The sequence below is a fragment of the Podarcis vaucheri genome (genome assembly GCF_965113315.1).
Source record: "Podarcis vaucheri genome assembly, chromosome: 15".
Classification (NCBI taxonomy): domain Eukaryota; kingdom Metazoa; phylum Chordata; class Lepidosauria; order Squamata; family Lacertidae; genus Podarcis; species Podarcis vaucheri.
The window spans coordinates 28,501,212-28,523,534 of record NC_138753.1 but is presented as its reverse complement, the minus strand read 5'-3'; the positions used below and the strand labels follow the sequence as shown (position 1 = coordinate 28,523,534).

General features: G+C 42.5%; 1 protein-coding gene across 8 annotated transcripts in view; it reads left to right on the top strand.

The window, feature by feature from the left end:
* Positions 1-22,323, top strand: part of CADM1 (cell adhesion molecule 1) — a 284,290-nt gene that overhangs the window by 199,177 nt on the left and 62,790 nt on the right. For all 8 annotated transcript variants that reach the window (XM_082200491.1, XM_082200489.1, XM_082200487.1 and 5 more), the window contains exons 2-4: positions 15,062-15,208; positions 16,961-17,113; positions 21,616-21,753. In XM_082200491.1, the coding sequence (XP_082056617.1) occupies positions 15,062-15,208; positions 16,961-17,113; positions 21,616-21,753 (438 nt within the window). The remainder of the gene's footprint in view (positions 1-15,061; positions 15,209-16,960; positions 17,114-21,615; positions 21,754-22,323) is intronic.

Genomic DNA, 22,323 nt, shown 5'->3' with positions numbered 1-22,323 from the left:
TCACATCATGATCAAATTATTGTAATGTGCTCTGTGTGTGGTTGCCCTTAAGTCAGGTCCAGAAACTGCAGCTGGAGCAGAATGCAGCGGTTGGGATGTTGGTACAGGGCATCCTTCTTCCCACATGCGATAATACCACTCTGCAAAGAACTGTACAGTGGTGCCTCGGGTTACATAAGCTTCAGTTACATACGCTTCAGGTTACAGACTCCGCTAATCCAGAAATAGTGCTTCAGGTTAAGAACTTTGCTTCAGGATGAGAACAGAAATCATGCTCCGGCGGCGCAGCAGCAGCAGTGGGAGGCCCCATTAGCTAAAGTGGTGCTTCAGGTTAAGAACAGTTTCAGGTTAAGAACAGACCTCCGCAACGAATTAAATACTTAACCCGAGGTACCATTGTACTGATTGCCAGTATGGTGCTGGGCCAGGGTGAAGGTTTTAATTTTGCACTGTAAAGCGCTAAGTGGTTTGTGACAGGGCTACGTGAAGGAGCACCTTTTCTGTTGTGGCACCCTCTCAGTGGAATCACCTCCCCTCCGAACTGCAGCAAGCATCAGCAGTTATGTCATTCCAACACATGCTAAAATTTCCCATCCTTTATTTTCCCAAGCCTTTGTTGGAAACTATTGCCAGTTGCTTTGAATTAATGTTACTGCTCCACTGGCTTGTGTATGCTGCTGTTTCATTTTGTGGCTACAGTTTTAACGTATTGTTTATTGTATGCTGCCTTGTAATTTCAAGGCATTATAAAAAATATTTTCAATAAACAAGTATTTTGGACTTTCCATGCTGTATACTTTTCCTCCTGGCCCTCAGTCACCACCCCTTTTTATTCAGCCTTGTGCCTCCTCTTCCTTTCTGTGCTGACAAAAGTTCCTTCTTGTGTAAAGGCAACCAATATAGATTATATACAGTATGTGAGTGTATGCTGAAAATATTGGGGTTAATTGCCTTGCAGAACTTGGAAGACCAGCACAGCATTTTGATTCCAGAAACATCCTGTCTTTCTTCATATTCTTACTGCTGTGTGTTTGAAAAGGCTGCTGCCATGTGCAAGGCGTGTTTGTTCCCCTTTTCTTAGTATATTGCAATGATTTTGGCCGGAAGAGGCTAATCGAAGCCACCCAGTGTTGATGTTTTCTTGCTGACAGCCTCATCTTAAATAGTCCCTTTTATTCTCTTGGCCATGAACAGATGTCACTAAATTAACTCCATTGAAAGTAAATGTCTTACATTGTCAGCACAATTAACATACATTGTCCATTCTTCTCAAAAGTTTCTAGCATTTTTTTCCCTAATTGAGCATCATTTTAAAAGAGTCTAACAATTTTCCATCCAGATGTGGAGTGTTCCAGTATCTTGTAGTGATAGTATTAAACAAAACTCACAAAATGGTGCTGGCCTTATTCTGCTTTGGAAGCAATGCTTTCTTTCCCCTCACTCTTTCCTCTATCCAGTCTATTGGATCAGTCCCATTTGATCAGCTCATGAATAAAGGCTGCAAAGGAAACATTACTTGAGTTGATTGCTGTATTTTGGCACCACAGAGACCATGGGATTACAAAGATTCAGGGGAGGTTTAAAAAGTTAGAGCCTCTAGTTTTAACATATGAACATATGCATGAATATTTGGGGAAAGAAAGTAGTGGAAACTTGAACTTGAAGTAGCTTTTCACTGGTTGTGTGTGAATACTTAGAGGACTAAATAGAGCTTATAACTTAGTAGTAAAATTACTGTCATTCTGATCCCATTAGTGATCAGTACTAACTGTTGTGGATTTTCTTCCCAACCACAATAAGCAAATTGGCACATAATCATTGGCTACTGCGTGTGTATATGAAAAGCTATCATGCACAATGAAAGAACACTCCTTTGAGAGACACATGCTTTTTCTTTCTTATTGCTGCCCATCTAAGGTCAAATGTGAGATCTCCAAGAAAGGGTTGTGTAGCCAGGTTTTGTTGCTTTCTTCTAACACTGACGTTCGATTTTGGGGTAAGACGTTATTTTCATTGCATAGAGTCCTATTAGTGTAAGCAACAGGTCATTCAGTTTGACCCGAAGGGCTGAAATGTTTAATGTAAAAATACGTCTTCATACACACAGAAATATGGATTCCTCTCTGTTACAAGGAGAAGAAGTGATTGATTTATGAGCTGGGATTCGATAATTTCCAGGAGTTGTTTTCCCTTTCTTTTATCATGGGTGAGTGTGAGTGGTATATCTGCATTTTGCCAGAGCATCAAAAACCTCAAAGGTATTTCTTTGTTTTATAATTGTATTGGGAAGGAGGAACGTTTGGTTAGAAGAGGAACTGAAAGCAAGAAAGGTTACATTGCTTTCAGTAATGGTGGATGATGAGTGCCTAAGACAGTGGTTTTCAACCAGTGTGCTGTGTCACCCTGGGGTGCCTTGAATGATGGTCAGGGGTGCCACGTGCAATATTGGCCTTTGTCCTTCTTCCTTTCCTTCCCTCCTCTGATGCCTTCTCACGTCTCTGCCTCCTAAGGGCTTGCACAGCTGTTTGGTGCAGCAGGCCTGGCTACAAGCTCCCCAGGTGAATGGTGCCTCTAGGTCTGGCTGGGGGGGGGGCTTCCCAAGCCCCTATGGAGCAGTGTGAGGAGGCACCTCTCTTTGGGGTGGAGGGGAGCAGCTCTGAGACCAGGGATGGCAGCTGCGGCTGCCCAGAGGACTCTCAAGGAGAGGGGACAGGAGAGGAGAGGAGGCTGAGGGAACACTCCACAAGGGAGGGTGTTTGAATAACGTTGAGAGGCTGCCAGCTCTGCAGGCAAGGGGTGACATAACTGGGCTCCTGAGCTCCACAGGGGTGCCACTGAAAGAATGTAGTTGGTCAGGGGAGTCGTGGACCCAAAAAGGTTGAAAACCTCTGGCCTAAGAAATCTTCTCCTCAGTCATCCTGAGGTAGCTCCCCTCCCACAATTGCTATCACTACTCTTAATTGTTAAGTCCAGTGTCTTTAACTGCTGTAACCTCTCATAAAACTTAGAAAACAAAACTTTTGCAATTGCTTCAACACTTCCTGTATTTTATAAAAGCCTGTCTCATTGAATCATATTTCAACAACAACAACAACAACATACCGCAATTGCAGATGTGTATCCTTCTTTTCTGTTTCTGCAGTATTTGGGGATGGTAGGAGAGGAAGGCAATACAAAACATTGAAACCATGCATAGAAAAAGTAGTACTGAGGTGGTTCACGTAACGCCTACTTTCCTTCTGATCTCATTACCCTGTGGACATTTTGGTGGTCGAAGATTTTCCACACCTCTAACTTTATATAGCCTTGCCTATAATTCTGATTTTGAATAAAGGCATTATATAAAACAATATATGAATAGGTAAACGCATTTGCTACATGAAGTCTCCCCAGCAGTGCATTGTCACATTACCCACTGGTAATAGCTTTGCAAGCTACCCTCAAACTTGCCATTGATTTATCCCATGATTTGAGAGCCTGCAGAGCTATTCAAGAGAAACGGGAGCCATGGAGTTTGAGGATCAGTTCAGGTGCATCAAAAGCCATTGGTCTCCCAGCAGCCAATAAAGAAGGGTTGTAAATCACTTGAGGCTCTATTTTTAGTTCTGCTATATAAACAAAACCTTTAGTTTCTCCAACTATTTAAGTTCGCAACCCATCTCAGTCATAATATGCCAAGCAAGATAAGTGCACAGGCCTTTTAAAACCTAGCAGCTATACTGCATTTGACAGTAATTTACATTAATTTATTTCATTTAGTGATTAGAGCTTCTGGAATATAAACTGCATCGTTTTACCAAATAGTGCTTTGGAATACATAGGGCTTCTCTTCTGAAGCTAATGGGATTAGATTAGAATGGGATTCTTGCAGCTCAAAGTACATAAAACGGATACTTCTGAAGTGTTCGATACCTCACAATTCAGCATTTGATGGACTAATTAAGCATCTAAACATGTCTTTGCCATTTTTCTTGGCTCTAAAAATATCTTCTTTTTACTGCTGAAACTGAAACGTCTCTCAGTAAAATTGCATAAAATAGACTTAAATACATGAACCATCTGCCAAATAAATTCCATCTTCCCAGGGTGTGCTGGCATGTAAGGCACAGGAGCAAAATAGACTTATTTATTTAGCATATGTGTACCCCAGTCTTTGGCCCAAGGGCTTTCAGAGCAGCTAGTAGCCATTAAAACACAATAAAACAATATACTAAAACAGCAGAAGAGCATAACATGACATGAAAGGAGCAACAAACCTAAAACCAGAAGATCAAAAAAAGAGAGAGGCCAGGGCAGATAAACAGTTGCCCAGTGCTGAAAAGACATCAGATGGAGTGCCAGTGATTCTCTTTGGGGAGGACATCACCTGGCTCAGGTTGCTGACCTCCTCACCTCTGAATGCACGGGGTCTCATTCTTAACTTCTAGGCATGATCATGGGGGAGAATGTTGCCTTTAAGTTACATGAGTCCCAAGCCATGTTGAGATTTAAAGGTGAAGTCCAGCACTTTGAATTTTACCCAGAAAATAACTAGTAGCCAGTGCTTCCTGGGAGCATATGTTTCGTACACCTGGTCACAGTCAGTAACCCAGCTGTATTTGGAACCAGCTGTAGACTGCAAAGCCTTCGGAGGCAAACCCAGGTACATTGCATATCAGGGAAACTGTTTCCCTTTAAAACAGCTCCCATAGTACGGAGTTTATGCTGAACAAATAGGTATTCGAGGACCCATTGTTCTCATTTTTAAAGAAACATTGGAAAGAAGTCGTGCATTTGTCTTGCATTGAGGCAGGGCCATGAGTGCAGCCTGCATTGCCAGCTATTGATTGATGGTAGGAATCCAAAATCTTAAGACTATCTCTCTTAGCTATGTCTAAGATCCTTTGTGTCTATGCCAAGGACCGAGTCTTTACATACCTTCTGTATGTAAAACAGAGGTGAATAGATAAACAGCTCTGTTCTACTTTTGATAAGATATCATTCTGGTTTCTAGAATTTGATGTTGCGAATGGTCTGAAAGTAGATTGTTCTCTAAAGCTAAGCAGTTGTGATTTTAATTTGTTTTAAACTGTTTTTATTGCTATCTTTTATATTGTTACAATCCACCCTGGAACCTTCTGGTGCAGGGCAGGTAATAAATTTAACCATAGTAATAGTAGTCGTTGTTGTTGCTGTCTTGACCCTTCCCAAACTAATGAGGGATTGCTTGGAGCTCTCATATTCTCTGAGCTTCTTGGGCAACACATAAGCATAATAACAAAATCCTTTATTTCCTGTCACTCTGATTATCTTAAACTGGTTTAGATTTTAATCTAAACTATGAATTTTGGGTCATGGTTGATTTGAAGCAGACTGTATCAGTGTAAACTCTCCATACCAGTCAGATGTGCCATAACTTGCTGGGCAGACATATATAAATTATTTTCCCCATTGATGGAGCCAAATGCTTTTGAAACCCCCTTGTTGGTGCGTTAGCTAGGATGGTTCAGCTATGGTGATGCTACTGTAAAGGGAAATTTAGAAAAAAAACCATGTTAAATTTCACTTTCATTATGAGCAACTGAAGAAGCATCAAGCATCAGCATTTGCCACTGAAATAAAAAGTTGTAGGAGGCCCTAAGAAGTGTTGAGAGGAGACTCTCTCATTGGTCCCCCCCCCCCAGCATTTTGTGTGTATTATAGACAAAAATAAGGAGTGGTATTTCATCCACTCAGTGCTGTGTTCTCCAAGATTTGGCAGCTTCCTGAGTTTATTTTAACATCACTTATTTTGTATTATTTTGTCCCATTGTTTTGAGCACCATACCCAACCAAGAAGATTCCTGAGACAATAAATTGAGACAATAGACCTTAACTGTTGTCAAGGAGATATTATTATGATCTATATGTAAGTGCCCATTTAGCAGATAGAATGCAAAGTATCCACTTGTTACAAAGCTATCATCTGAGTGTGTATTTAAACTATTGTCATGCTGCATCGTATTTACTATGTGTTCTAATGATTCCAAAGGAGCCATTATGGTCTATTATGTGGCTTACATATTTAAACTGCATAGTTAAAAAGCTTTTGGAATTTAAAACTAATCAGAAAGCCTATATAGTGGATATCTAAGCTTGCAAGATAGGATTCTAACTTAACATTAAACATCACAATAGCAGATTAATAATAAAAAAGAAGAAAGCACACAGATTATTATGTGTTCCATTTGTGGGTAATTAACTTTAATTGAGGAAAAATCTGTGCATCATGAATATCAATCAGAAACATTTCAGTTCTCTCCCCAAATTTGCTTCTCTTACAAGTTTGTTATAATTCTCTAGAGAAACCAAGACATTTCATGTTCCCATTTCTTCTCTTCCTTTTTTGCCCACATTTACTCTCTAGGTCAGGTTAGATGTTGCAGGTATGGACTAAAGCCCATCTAAAAGGCTTTGGTTCAATGTTACAGCTCCTTCTTTGTATGCAAAAAGTCCCAGTGCTCTGGATCTCTGGCGAGCTGCTGGTGGTCAGTGTAGACGATATGGAGCTAGGTGACCCAATGGTATCATTCAGTATAAGGCAGGCTCTTCTGTTCCTGAATCATTAGGCTGAGAGGCAAGAGTTGAGAGAAACCTTTAGCTGACAATCAAAATGGTTTACCAAGCTGGATAGCAGAACCTAGAAAATGCTGGTACAGAATTCTGTGTTGGTTAATTAGACTCTTTCTGACACACTGATTTTACATGTTTATTGCCAGCTCTTCCCCCTAATTGCTCCCATACCCTTAACTGGATGTGTGAAATCTTCTCCTGTGAATGCTTTTGATGTGCTTAGCAAATACAGACCCTAAATACTACATCAAAGACACTGATTTGGGCAGAAGACTTTGCATGTTTCCTTATGGTACAGAAGTGTTAGTCTGCTAGTGGGAGAGGATAGAGGACTAACAAGAGTCAGTAGAAGATTGGGGGTTGTGGTTTTAAGAAAGAAGGGTGGGTAAAATTCATGCCAAGCAGTCTGCTGTGTGGAATTATTGTTCATAGTATGGCTAGAAATGCTATTGTGTGTCATTGTCTGAATCCACTCAGTTCCAGCTATTTTACCTGCAGGCCAAGTCTGCATCTGGGAACTATGAAGTGTTGGGAATTACCTTTAGACTTCAGCTCCCTTGAGTTTCCTCTGATCCAGCAAATATTTACTTGAGAATTTATTTGCTGCAGGTAGGTAAATTCTGAAGTGCAGGAGCTCATTATGATGTCCACCTTAGCCATTCCTCTAAGGTGAGCCCCAAAATCCAAACAGCTGTGTTGATCTATATACAGCAAACATGCAGTACCCCTCTTACAGAGCAGCAGTACCATGCATGAAACCCAGGTTATTAGGCTCACCTGACAAAAGAAGAGTATAATATTCACAGAACAAATTCAAGTTGTAAAACAGATTGAGCTTTAACAAAAGATCTTCAGTAAGCAGATATGCAATCTCCCCCTTTAAAACGCCCAACAATCCTGCGAAAGGAGGGTTACCATTTGAAGTAGGGCCCCCACCACCAAAGAAAAGAAGGGGGAGTATCTAGTCTTTCCTAAGCTATTTTTCTCATACTCTGGCATCCTCTCTCTCCTAATCTGTCACAAACAATAGGAATTCCAGAGCTCCCTCTTCCTCTTCCTTCACTGCACCACTAGCTACAGGTCCCAAAGCAAGTGGTGAAAAGGGCAGGGTTCTTGTGGCCTGTCTACTCATATCCTAGTCCCTAGCCCTCAGTGCCTGACACCTAGTCTTCAGGATATGAAACTCAATTTTCTGTTAGGTATGGTTTCTCTATATTGCAGTAAAGTGAAATGTTAACAGAGTTAAATGAAAATGTAGCCCAGTTGACAATATTATTTACCATGATTACATTGTCTGTTTAATAATGCTGATTTTTTCCTTTAGCAAGTAGCACCCATAAGAGAGTGCTGCTGGCTATAATGTTGACTGTCTGGTTCAGATCTGTCTAATACAATTTAATCATTTTTAATTCTGACGAAGTGGCTGCGGGTTTTAATTTGATACTTAGAGTGCAGGCTGGGAACAACAGATTCCATGAAAGCAAGCAAGGCTTTTTAATTCCTATTCAGTGTCCCAGTGTACCTATGAAGGTAGAATGCTCTGCCTTTGTGGGCTAAATGAGAACACCATTAATGCGCTTGAGGACCTGAAGACCCCTCCTGCATCCTGACATATGCCATCGCATTGGTGATCCACATCTTTCATTGCGAGGGTCCTGCAGAAATCCTTTGGTTAGTTTTAACCGTACAGTATTTCATAATCAAAAGCTTCAGTGGTTTGAACCTCAGATCATTTATTTCTAAATTACTTTTCCCCATAATTCTTATTAATTCAAATAGGATTTTGATTTGATATAGAACTTCGTAAATGGGAGAATGAGCTTAATGAATTGAAAGATAGGATTGTCTTAAAGTAAATGTTAAAAAGAATATGCTGATAATTGCTGAGATGGAAATCAAATCTTAATGACTTTAATTTGTCGGGAGCGCCGTGTTTATGAAAAAAATATGGAATATGTTTCCAGCAGACATTTTCCTTCTGCAGTAGTCAGTATTTTTAATTTGATAGTGCTTGCTCTGCTCAAGAATGTGTCTATGGGTTCTGCAGCCTTATATTGAATAAATTATTTCCTCTCTATTCGTGAACAATAAGAGCATAGGTATTGCTGTAGTGGATCAGACCAAAGGTCGGTCTGGTTCAGCATTCTAACACTGACCAGCTAGTTCTCCCCCCCCACCCCACCCCCCAAGTTCACAAACTAGGCAGATAATAGTGATTTCCGTCTTTGGACCCTGCCATCCGGTTATCAGTTCTGTGCTGCTTCCCAAAACAAATGTGATTTTCTTTTTAGGTTCTACGCAGCCCTACATTTGTGAGAGTACTATGGAACCTGGTTAGTTTTGCCGCAGCCTGATAATCATTGGCCTTTTCACTGGGGACTTCAGTGCTGTGGAATGCTCCCCCTGCTGAAATAAAAGAGGTCCCATTTTTCCTGGCATTCCACCAGCTCCTGAAGACACACCCATTTAGGCAAGCATTCCACTGAACCAAACTTGCAGTTTTATTAACTGTTTTAATTGTTAAACTTTTTAATAGCTCCTTTTAATCGTGCATTTTAATTAAGGATTGGTTTTAAAGTTGAAAAATGCTCTGATGCCATTCTGGCATATAAGCAATATATAAATGAATTATTGTTGTTGAGTTGGCTACAGAGATAGGACATTTTAGAAAATTCTGGGTGATTACGAGTGCTGGCTTCCATTGCATTAAGAGGCCTCCTGGGTCATATCTGTGGCCCATCTAGTCTAGCATCCTGTTCTCACAGTGACCACCCAGTTTCCCCAGTGAGAAGCCTACAGTCAGGGCCTTTCTTCTGTGGTTTCCAGCAACTGGCATTCAAGAGCATACTGACTCCAATTATGCAGGTAGTATCTTAACTAAGATACGCAGCGATGTCACGCTGGCCACGTGACCCGGAAGTGTCCCCGGACAGCGCTGGCCCCCGGCCAATACATGTGAGATGGGCGCACAAACCCCACAGTCTGTCAAGACTGGCCCGTTCGGGCAGGGGTACCTTTACCTTTACCTTATCTTAACTAATAGGCTTCAGCAAACCTCTCTTCCATAAATTTGTGAAGTATTTTGTTTTGTTTAACAGTTATACTATTAAACCACACAAAATCCCGTGACAGCGAATTCCATCAATTAATAGAAGCTTTGTGTAGAGTACTTCTTTTTATTAGCTCTAGACGTCCATGGCCTGGAATATTGATGGCATGCAGATTAATATCTGCTCACAGTAGTTTGGGTGCCTTTGCAAAGTCTTTCTGTACATTTCAGTCTCCATAGTACTTTGGCTTGGTTGATCTAAGAGAGATTAGCCTAAATCAAGTGTAGAATTAAAACTGGTGTTCTGCTTAAACGTTACATGATGTTTATTTTTATTTTTTTTAAGCCACAGGTTTCTTACAGGTTTGTTCTGGTTGACCAAACATTTGCACTTAATGTATAAAATATGAGTCATTAAAATGTTTTCCTTGTTGACATGTAGAAGTCAACTGAAATGATACAGTCTTCTGTTTCCGAAAATGTTCTTAGCTTTTGGCAAGTCTCCAAGTGAAGGAAATCCCACAAGTGTGAAACAGGTTCCAAAAACATACCAGGGCATTCATTAGTGGGCAGGTTGAGTTCTGTCTCTTCTTGATGACTTCAGGCCATTTGGCTCAAACCAGTCCTCAATATTTGAGGAGGGAGGGTTCCCCGCCCTCATATAGCTGAAGAGGGTGCATTCATTTTGTTTAATTTATTTCATTTGCCAATGTTGTGTTTCCAGTGCTGTCGGTGCTTAACAGTATCTTTAACTGAAAAAAATGTAGTAGGTGCTGCAAGACCAGGGGTCAGCAAAAACTTTTTAGCCGCGGGCTGGTGCACTGTCCCTCAGACCTTGTGACGGGCTGGAGTAGCGGCACCGGGGGGGGGGGAATGGAAGAAGAGGCGAGGGGGGCAAGTACTCCTCCTCCCCAGCCCCCAGCCCCAGCCCCAGCTGCTGCGCTTACTTTCCCAGGGGCTGCCACCACCACCGCTGCTGCTGCTGCTTCTCATGGAGAGGCAGACAGGAGCACCAGGGCGGTGGTGACGCCGGCGGAGGGAAGATGAGCAGCGCAAAAGGGCTGGCTCCGGAGAGGGGCTGCTTAAAATGGCGCTCAGCCCAGCCCCCTTCCTTCTATAGGCAGGGCGGGGAGAAGCCAGGAGGAGGGAGGGAGGAGGTGCAGCTGCGATGTGTGTAAGGGAGAGGGGGTGGAAATGGCGCAGAAAAAAATGGCGCAACCCAAACAAACAGAATCCCCACGCCGATCCACAGACAGTCCACGGGCCAGATCCTGAAGGCAGTTGGGCCTGATCCCTCCCGCAGACCTTAGTTTGCTGACCCCTGTGCAAGGCAAACACCAACAAGGACTCAAATGCTTTCCTGTGTAATCCTAAAACAAAGCTAGACAAAGGGCGAGAGCCCGTAATCACAGAGGTTCCACGCCTGGGAGTGTGGGGAATAGGATTAGGGCTATGGCAGTTGGAGAGTAGGCTTTTTAACCTTTCCCTCTGCATTGTGTTCCTGATTTAAAATAACTTTTTAAAGAGCAAAGCTGCCATTTGCTTCATGGAAGGAGGAAATTAGAGGGCACCTTTGAGAAGAAATTAGTGGAGGCATAGTTTCCTCCTTTATATAGGCACAGGAATGGATGCATAGATAGATGGTGTTTTCAGCCAAGTGTTGCCTTACTTTGTTGGAGGGACCCTTTATCTACTTTCCATCTCTCACCTGTCCCAATATAGTCATCACTCTGCTTACCTTTTTCCTCCTTAACTCCTAGTTGTTTGTACTTTTTTTTTTTATTTCATGCCATGGGCAAGTGAAAGATTGCACTTGGTGTCTTTGAGCTGGCTCAAAAGCTACACTGGAGCGAGAGAAGCAGAAGCGGCAGTATGCAGAACGTAGAATGCAGAGCTGTGCTTCTTTTCCCCCGCCCCGCCCCCCATTTCTGCATTGTTTAATACTCTAACCTAGATATTGCTGCTGACACACTGGCTTCAGTTCATTAAAAGGTGTAGGAGGGGGGAATTCAGAGCTTCTGACAGTAAAATATTACCTAGCTCACTGGGTAACTGAATGGAAGAATTTATTTTGTTCTCTGCTTTTGGACTATCAAAGCATCACCTGCTGATTTAAATAGAGTAAGTAGAAGTTGGGCTCTGAAAACAAGTGCAATCAGATGGAGCTACCTTTTTTACTCTGTTTTAGGCAATGTCTTGTGATAAGTTTTCCCTCAAATATTTTGCACGTACTTCCTCAGTGCCTGCCTGCTGCCAGCAAAGTATAAATTTAATCTTGGTTCCTTTGATTTGAGAATTTGCTTGGCTTTGATGTACTGGGTAGCCTGGTACCAACTACACGCCAGTCGTTGTGCTCAGTGCAATTGCTACATCGGTGGTGGTGATTCCTCAGCTGTGTACAGGGAGTGAGGCTGAAACACGGAAGTGCCTTGGAAAATTAAGCTGTCATGTCGAATGTATCTATTGCACTTGGCTTCTAAGAGCAGGAAGCTCCCATGCCTTACTGATCCCACCCACTCCTTCTTGATAGTAAGCGCACCATAACACCTTCCCAAGATGTCTTAATAAAGCTTTTGGGTTTTCCTTAAAAAGCTCAACAACTTTGGGGTTGTCCAAATTTTTCCACTGGGGTTACACATCGCCCCCCAACTGCCTCCAGTGTTATAACGGGGAAATGAAGCTATCAAGGACTGTAGGTCTCTTCTGATGTCCTTAGCTATTGCTTGGGATGAACATTGAAAAAAATTAAATATGTCTGCTCTAGGAAATTCTTTGTAATCTTGGATTTTGCTGCATTGTTGTCATCGAAACTAGTAGCCATTATAGCCGTTTTCTCCATGAATTTGTCTGATCCTCTTGTAAAGCCATCCAAGTTGGTGGCCATCACTGTCTCCTATGGGGGGTGAGTTCCACTGTCTCCTATGGGGAGTGAATTTCATAGTTTTAACTATGTGCTGCTTGATGAGTACTTCCTTTTATTTACCCTGCATCTTCCAACAATCAGCTTCATTCGATTACCACAAGTGCTAGTGTTATGAGAGGGAGAAAAACGATCAACTTCCCCCATGCAGTTTTCAATGCGTACCTGACCCCTTTTTATTTGAAAATCTTACTCAGTGACTACATAAGGCCCATCGCTAACAGGCAGGTGGGGGCTGTTGAGTTTTTTGACTTGACAGATTCCTGCTGTGAACACAGAGTTGGGCTTCTGCAGCAAAATGTGCAGAGCTTTCAGGAAAGAAGGGAGCCGTAAACAGGGTACTTAATAGTCAGTGCTAGGTCTAGAAGTGCATAATTGGGTCCTCGATAAACTGCTGGAATGAAAAAAATAAATAAAGGAATGTACCCAGTGTAAAAGCACATTTACATAAAGGTCTATGTTCCATAGTAAAGGAAATGAGGCACAGACAATGAAGGCTGCGGTAACTAAAAGAGACCAACCAAAAATGCTTTGTGAGGTGCAACCTTCTGCCTTTTAGCCCATCACTGAGACACACAGTTAAAAGCTGTGGCACCCTGGAAATGAGCTCTCTACTCTTCTGCCCCTTCCTTAGCCTTGATTTGTGTTTTGCTGCAACTTCGTTAATCAGTTTGTTTTAGATTTTTCAGTCTGTGGTGCTTGAGATATTTGTGTGTGTGTGAGGATATATGTTCTCATATGCATAGGAGCCAAGGTCCCCTCAACCCCAGTAAAATATTTGAGGGGGCTGGGCCCCCCAAAGTTGGTGGGCATTGCCATTCAAATGGTGTGTGCTTACCTGTGCCCCCTATTTCATTCAAGTTGGCACCCCTGCTCATATGCATGTCTTGTTGGGGTTTTTTGTTTTGTTTTTAAGTCTCAAGAAGAGATCTGCTCGTCTCACACCCACCCCTCCGAGGTCTCTCCCAGGGGTTATGTTTTCACAGCCAGATGGGATTACCTTTCAGGTGCTTCCAGATTTAGCCTGTCTCCAGAAGCAGCATCTCCTATTTTTAGCAAAATAATTATGGTATCTGTGTCTGTCTTTCCACTCATCTTTCTAATGAAGCTTTTCCAGCGATATCTGTGGTGTCCAATGCATTTAATAGTTCTGTCCTTGAGAATATGGTTTTTATTAGAAAGGCCCATACATGCACATCTCCAGTTTTAACATGTTCAGCTTTGATTTGCTGAGCTGCTTTTTCTGCTCAAACAGCAAGTGTTGCTCTGTCACAGGTGACTAGTGTGTCATCAGAGCCCCTGGCATGTGCAACAGGAGGGGTCCCAATTGCCCCCATCCTCTTTAAAGCAGAACAGCTGCCTTAGGATGCTGTTGTTGCACACAAGGTACTTATCAGGTGTGTAATGTATGCATCTGCTGAAAGGAAAGTACAAATAATGAACTGAATTTGTGTTGTGTGAGCTACTTTGAACTCCATTTTTGTCTGGTTAAGTAGTGTATAAATTAAAATTTTATCTAAAATCAATAGCGAATTAGAATATGAATCTTTAATCAGCAGTCTCTTATGAAAGGGTCCTACTTGCCGTTTTAAGATTTCTGACTTCCAACGGATAAAATGGCTGTAATCATTTAGCTGGGAGAAGCTTTTAATATCCAAAATGTTGAAGGTGATAATCCTTATAGTAAGACACTATGAGAATTTGTCCTTGGTGTGTTTAGGTTGTTTGGTATAATGCAACAGATACTAAGTTTTCAATGAGTTTTGATTTACTGGCAGCCTTAAAATACCAATATGATAAAGTATTGCACAGTTCCACTACTTCCTTAGCATGTTGTTAGTCTAAGACCATTGCAGAGGGAATGGCTGCAGGGAGAGGTGGTGCCAGACAGGGCTGTCTTAAGTATATGCAGCACCGGGGTGCAAAGATTTGCTCGGTGCCCCCTGGTTGCCCAGTCCCAGGCACGCAGGAGGGTGGAGCCAGCTGGCTGCCTCAGTGTTTCACTGGCTCAGTCACCCCCAAACTCATGACACAGAGCCACCCGCAGAAGAGCCCACTGCGGTGCTCTGACCGACGGGTGGGCTCTTCCCCCAGACTCAACTCTCGAGCCCCAGACTCTCGGTCTGAGACCCCTGAGAGCCCGGCGCCCAGGTGCCCCGCACCCCTAGCGCCTATGGATAAGATGGCCCTGGTGCCAGACATGAGAGGCAAGCATTCCTGCCACCTATTTCCCTGAGGCAAGTTGCTGTTCACCCCATCCAGCAAAAGAGTTTGTGTCTGTGTGTGTGTGTGTGTGTGTGTGTGTGTGTGTGAATGCAACTGACAAATCAGTGTTAGTCAGGGGTACTGTGCACCATGTCTTCACTTAACCACAGGTCTTCATGTGTCCAGTTCACAACTAATTTGCTGCATTTGCGTGGGGTGAGAGGGTATTTGGCTTCCATATTGACTGAATGTGAGTTGACCTGTCCTGTCTTTTTCTTTTTCTTTAACATCTTAAGGTGATGGACAGAATTTGGTTACAGAAGATGTGACCGTCGTAGAGGGGGAAGTTGCCACCATCAGCTGCAAAGTCAGAAACAGTGATGACTCCGTGATTCAGCTCTTGAATCCCAATAGACAGACGATTTATTTCAGAGACTTCAGACGTGAGTTCTGTGGTGTTTGGCAAATCTTGATAAAGAGGTTGCTGAAGGCTCCTTTTAATTTAATGTCAGACATTTTAAAGGTTTAGTCAATTCTTCAGTAAGTAGGCAAAGGCAGGCAATCATAATCACTTGCTTTAATGGAAAGACTAGCTATAGACCTTTTTAAGAGTCAGACCATCTTGCAGTGCAAGAGGAATTGACCACAGTAATTCACTCTGAATTGCAATTAAGTGCCAAAATATTTAGTTGACACAAACAAATCGAATAGGGCAAAGCAGGATGTGCTTACCATTGGATAAGGAGATGTGTTTGGCTCGGTGGTTGGAATGTTCAAGCCAATCCTTCCTTAATCCAACTGAAGAATGATGTTAGGATGGTCTTGAACATGTGTTTAAAACCTTATCAATAAGAGACGCTGTTATAATTCAAATTGAGTGCTCTTGGAATCTTTGCCTACTTTCTAGGAAAATATAACTAAGATATACGGGGTCGTTTATAGCCCAAGGTTAGTAGACACAAGCCATCTTTCTCCTGGGAGTGCCCTGTCTCCCATCCTTTTTAAAATGACATTTATAGTTAGGAACAATATGTTCCCTAATATTTTGGAGCAAATTGACATGGATATGTCAGCAGGCCACAAAACTTGGTTCTTCTGAGTGCTTCTTTTTGCAGGGACACATTTTTTTTCAAAATTGGAAATCATGCATCAGGTGAGGCCAGGAATAATGGGGCAGAGATATCCTTCTGCAAACAGCCATGTGCCCTAAGCAAGGAGGGGAAATCTGGAGACATTTTCGTAATTTGTCTGGAGACTAACAAAAGGGCTGATAGTGAAACATGGCATCATGGAGGAGCTGGTGAGGTATATTACCTAGCCCTTGGAATGGTGCTCTTCTCCCACCACCTCTCTTTATTCTTTTGATATGTTGGGATAGGTGGGGGAGATGTAGGTAGTAGATTTCTTAGGGGTTAGTAGAAGTAGGAATATGCCTGTGTTTGAACTGATGCATGTTCTTCTGGTCCCAGAAATTACTTGGTGTTGTATTAAAAACATCAGAAAACTTCCAACAATTTATTTGATTAATATGTTTTATCTAACTTTCTAAACTTCTGGACCTCGGAAGAGCCTGCAATGCATCTCTCCAGCTTTGTGTTGCTTGATTAAATGTTTCCGATGAATTGGCAAAACCAAAGTTCTGCTGGAAGTTGTTTGCTTAAACATTCTCCCCACATGTCATAAACCTTCTCCAGTTTAATTTGTGAAATCTCTGTTCATGGGCTTTCCGTCCATCTATCCTTTGGCAGCCTGCAACCCTCCAGATATTGCTCCCCACCCAATTTGTCATTGGTCATGCTGGTTGGGGCTGATGGGCCTTGCAGCCAAAGATATCTGGAGGGCATCCAGTTGGGAATGCCTGGGAAACGGGGCTCCGTATGTTGTAGCAGCTCATTTGTTAAAGGCTTCTTGCAGCTTTGAGCAAGTAGACAGGAAGGGGGAGAGTAATTATCAGTACTTGATATGGGGCTTTTGTTTAGATTATTTGTATTGATTGATGAGTACTAGTATTGTTTATTTCCAGATTGTAACATAATGAGCCAAAATAACAGGATGTGAAAAAGAGGGTGGTATTGCTACTGCATGTCAACGCTGCTGCCACCTCTCCAGGCTTCTGGTTTTCACTGTTTTATCTGGGAGGGAAGCACTGTATGTCTCATAACATTGCCGTTTCTAATTGTATCTTTGTTCCACAGCTTTGAAGGACAGCAGGTTTCAGTTAGTGAATTTCTCTAGCAGTGAGCTCAGAGTGTCACTGACGAATGTCTCCATTTCGGATGAAGGAAGATACTTCTGCCAACTCTACACGGACCCCCCACAGGAATACTTTATGACGATTACAGTGCTTGGTAAGGACCAGTCAGCCCCAGACTCCATCTTTAGTTCACTTGGGAGTGGCAAGGTGGTGGGAGGAAAAAGCAGATTCTTGGACATTTTTAAAACCTGCTTTATAGCCATCTCGCCTTCAACACAGGCACTGAAATAAATCCTCCTTACTGGGGCTGTTTCTCATGCAATGTTCTGTAGACAGCGGCACACCTTTTCATGTCTTGGGATGGATGAAGATAGTGTCAGAAGGAGAAAAATCCAGAAGATTTGTTTGTTAAAACCTTAGGACCCTAATCCACAGAATTGTACCTGGGAAAGTCAGCATGCAGACACACATTAAGATTTCTTGGCTTCACACTCCCAAAATGTACTACTTCATCATGTGTTCCAAGTTGCCTTCATCTACCACACACTTGTATTGCCTTACATGCATGTACATAAGGCATTCTCCAGACATATGGAGGAGAATGGCAGGAGGTGGGCAAACCCATAAATTCTGGAGGAAGCTGTTGCAAATAACTGTTCCCCTGGCAACAGCTGTCTGGAGTGTCATTTGTGGTTTTCCAGGCAATTACTTTAGCTCATATTCTTCTGTGCTCCCCCAAACCCTTACATTTGCACCCATGAATCCAAGCTTCTATCAAAACCCATTACAGAAGTTAGAAATATTTGCCAATTAGGGTGTGAGTATTTAGTCCCTTGACAAAACACTCTTGGCTGCACTCATTGCTTTATTCCAAACCTCTCTGTTTATTTTTAGAGTTCTGAGACTATCTAATAAAGGGCATGATGGGTAATGTAACAGCTTCTGTGTTACAGTCTGTGCTACAATGTGAAAAAATCAAGCATTATATGCATGTGCAGGAAGTTACACCTCTTGGCAGGGTGATGATGCTTCTAAGGATCTCTGTGTGCTTAATTGTAGCCCACAAATGCTGGACCATATTCTCAGTGTACAATAATGGGCAATATTTATATTGTTCTTAGTTCTGTTTTTTCCCCCAGCTGGGTATGTAATCATATTGTCCCCATATATATACCATTGCACACTTCCATCTTTTGCCGAAGTGTTAAAATTATTAGATGTAAAATGTGTTTACTCAAAGCTGTTTTTCACTAAAGGTTGTATTTCATATTCTTGATGGAATTAACAGGAAGGAAAACTGAGGTTGCAGTCACCTTGCTTGGAAAGGAATATCACTGAACATAGGCTACTTACTTCTGAGTAAACGTGCATTGGATTGCACTGTAAATCCATATTATTACTAATTACAGTCATACCTTGGAAGTCGAACGGAATCCGTTCCGGAAGTCTGTTTGATTTCCAAAACGTTCAAAAATCAAGTTGTGGCTTCTGATTGGCTGCAGGAAGCTCCTGCAGCCAATAAGAAGCCGCTGAAGCCCTGTTGAACGTTCGGGTTCCAAAAGAACATTTGCAAACCAGAACAATCACTTCTGGGTTTGCGGCGTTTGGGAGCCAAAACGTCCGAGTTCCAGGGCATTCAGAATCCAAGGTACGACTGTATAGTTATTATTAGTTTTATTTATGAATTGTTTCCTATAAGGCGTCTTGAAGCAATTTACAATACAATAAAAATAGCCTTAAAACAAGTGTATATATAAAAATATTTTTTAAAAAAATCCAAATTCCATATGAAACAATCTCTAAAAACCAGCCACTGCAAATGTAAAATCATTTTCAAACCTAGAACTGATACTAAGTAGCATAACAATCACCACTTTCCTCTTTCAAGAAAGTCTTAAGCAAGTGCCTAAAAGACAATAGAGATGGTTCCGAAGGGCAGAAATACCTAGGTTACACCAATCTGGTTTCCTGCAGGTGCTGTTGAACTGCAGTTCCCATAAGCTTCGGCCAGCATGGCCAGTAGCAAGGGTTGATGGGAGCTGTAGTCTAGCCTCATCCAGATTCTGGAGGGTGCTTTAGCACATACCCATCTTACGTGAGGATGCCAAACTCTGGTATGGATGGCAACCCCTTTGGGTGTTCTTTGATATGCCTGGTACCCTAAACCCTCACCCTATTTTGTTGTGCTCCCTATTGCCCAGTTGGGGCTGGGATGGTAACAGGTTTGCCACTGAAATGTTATAAGGAGCTCCGTACAGATGTACATTTGTTTGGATGGATGGATAGATAGAATCAAACCCCATGACTCCTTCATTCCTACTCTGTATAATTCATGGAGCAGCAACTCTCCAGCATATGACACAGGAGAGGATTTTCCTGTCCAGGCTTCTGAAGATATTCAAGTGATAAAGTGGGGGATTTGAACCCAAATGCAGCCAAATTGTTGCTTCAACCCCTACTGCAAATTATACTCAAGAAACACCCTCCCCCTCCTCTCTTCTTCGTGGCATATGGTGTTTGTCAGACACCAGTCCTTAAGTTTGTTGTGTGTGTATGTGTGTGTCATTCCATTTCTCATAGTTCAGAAGATTACAGAACAGGCATAACTATGGGATTATCATATCCACTGATAATAGTTGCTAATACCATAACAGCCGTAGCTCCAGATTAATGCTGTCTCCTAACATTCCAGTAACGAACCTGAATTGCAACAAGCAATCACCAAGTGAGATCACACTTGCTGATTAGGTATATAGGTTCTCCGCTCTTACTCATCCCTCTCCACCCTCCACCCCCACAATTTAATGAGTTCCAGTTTGTAGTATGTTAATATGTGTTGAAAAGGTATTTAAAATTAGCCTTTAATATGAATTTCAAGTTCGGCTACCTTCACTCTTGAGAGTTGTTTCCTAACACCGCTGCATTAAGAGAGCTTTTTATTCTCATGTTTCCCAAACTAAGATAGCAAGTGTGTGCGCATGTGGGGACACACACACATTCATTTCTGCTGAGGTGCTTCCAGGGATGCTCTTGTGTTACTCCTCTCCCCTGACTGAACGATTCGGGTGGAGGAAGGAGCAACATGGCAGTGTGTATATGTGCAGTGCACACACACATACACACTTGGGCTGACCTGTCCAGCATGCATCACATGGCTTTGAGTTCCACCTACATTCGTGGGGGTAGGGACTTATTTGCAAATGGGGGGGCAAGGGGAAGACCAGACATAAGCTGCTATTCCACAGGGGACTTGCATGCCTTGTTGACCTTTGTGCTTCCTCCTCCCTTTGTTTTTTGAAGACGCCGTGCCATTCACTTGTTTATGGACCAGAAACAACTAATTTATTATCTGCACAATTCATTTTGTGCATACTTCCTTACCTGCGTTTTGGTGGGTGGGGAGAGAACAGAACATATTATTCACACCTGAATCGCGCAACTGCTTCATTAGTACAATAACAGCAAAAACAATGAAGAAAATGTGTCCACTCATTTATAAACAATATCCATTTAAATCTTTATTTTAATGCTTGATTTAATAAACACAGTACCATCAGGCAACTGTGTTAACATTGTCTTTACTGATTATAAAATAGAAGGGGGGGGAGCGCCTATCCCATCCATTCTCACCCACCCACCCTGTTAGCAGGGAGGTGGGGAAGAGGATAACGGAAAGATCTACACATTTTGGTGGACTTTGTGATACTGTAGTTATGCTCAGGGCCAGCCTGCCCATGAGGCAAGGGTAGGACACTCCCTCATGCGGCAGGATCCTCAGGGGCACCAGATCCAGCCTCCAATGAATGTTTTGCTCCCTGCTGCTTCCACTGCCACAGTGGCATCAATGACTGTGGTGTGCTTCTTGGAGGCCACATCTGCCACCTCCTCAGCACTCCCCTCATACCACCTCTACGAGGGTCTCTAGATGAATAGGAGATGCTGCTGGTCTACTCCCAGCATCTTATCCCCCCCCCTCCTTCTTCCTGGTTTCGATCTTTACTCACCTCTTCTTCCCTGGCGGGGGTGGGGGTATCAATTTTTGTGGTTCGCCTCAGGTGCCAAAATGTCTTGGGCAGGCCCTGGTTATGCTTCAGATTCTCTTCTGCTCCAGACTCCACCGGATTATATTTCATTGATCAATTCAACCCTCTGGCTTTGGATTTCACAAAAAAATAAAAAAATAAAAAATGACTTAGCTGTGCTGAACACATGCCTGAAAGGAAGGAAAGATGCTCTCTCTGTAATAATGCTCTCTGATGCAAGAATCTATTATTCGTGTTGGGTTGCATTTCATTTATTTTCTTTGGAAAACGACCCTCTTCTTTCCCTCTTGGTCTGAAAATCCTGAATCTCCCTTAGTTTGTTTTACTCTATTTTTTGCTAATTATTTTTGGAATAGGAAATGTGGAATTTACATTCAAATAGAGGGCGAAAGCAGGGTGCTACTTTAAAGATGCATTTATAATATGTTTGATCTGTTAGAATTATTGCAGATGGTGATGCATTTAACAAAGTGTTCCCTTAATCAAAATTGTAAGTTGAAGAGGACCTTCTATCCTCTTCAGCAGCTATCCCACATGTTCAGTTTCTTGGAGGTGTCATGAAAGACAACAACATGCTGAGATCTTTATATATCTGTATGCTGTTTCATTCTAGTCCCACCACGTAACTTGAGGATCGAAGCCCAGAAGGAGACCACAGTGGAAGGAGAAGAAATTGAGCTGAATTGCACATCGTTGGCCAGCAGACCACCCACAGTGATCAGATGGTTTAAAGGCAACAAGGAGCTATTTGGTAGACCCCTTCTCCCTCAATCAACTTAATGGTGTGGTTGTGGTTTTTAGAGATGGTTTTGCTGATAAGCAGGATACCCTCGTGGTGATGTGAGAGAATAACTCAAAACAGCAGAAGGGAATCTTTTTCAGCCTGAGAGCTGCATTTCATTATGGGCAACCTTCTGTGGGCTGCATGCCAGGGGTGGGTGAGACCAGAGACAGCAAGTGGGCAGAGCAACAGGTGTGACTCTTACCCCCAGTAGGTCACATTCAAACCACGCAAAAGCCAGAGATTCCTATGTCTCCCCCACCTCCACTAACACACATACACCATCTCCATCTTCCAGGCAAGCAAGAGGCACTGCCATAGCAAAGGACACATTCCAACCAGGCAAAATCAGTTCAGAAGGGTGCAGAGCAGCGAATGGTGTGGTCTTTTTATAATGTGCTTTGTCAGTTGATCTGGAGCACGAGTTGAGGTTTTGTGATAGACCCCTCCTTGACAAGTAAGCCAGGCGTCTCAAATTTTTGGGAAGCCTTTCCACTTTAATCCCAGGCGTTTCCCTGCTCTCCCTTACCTTTTGCTGCC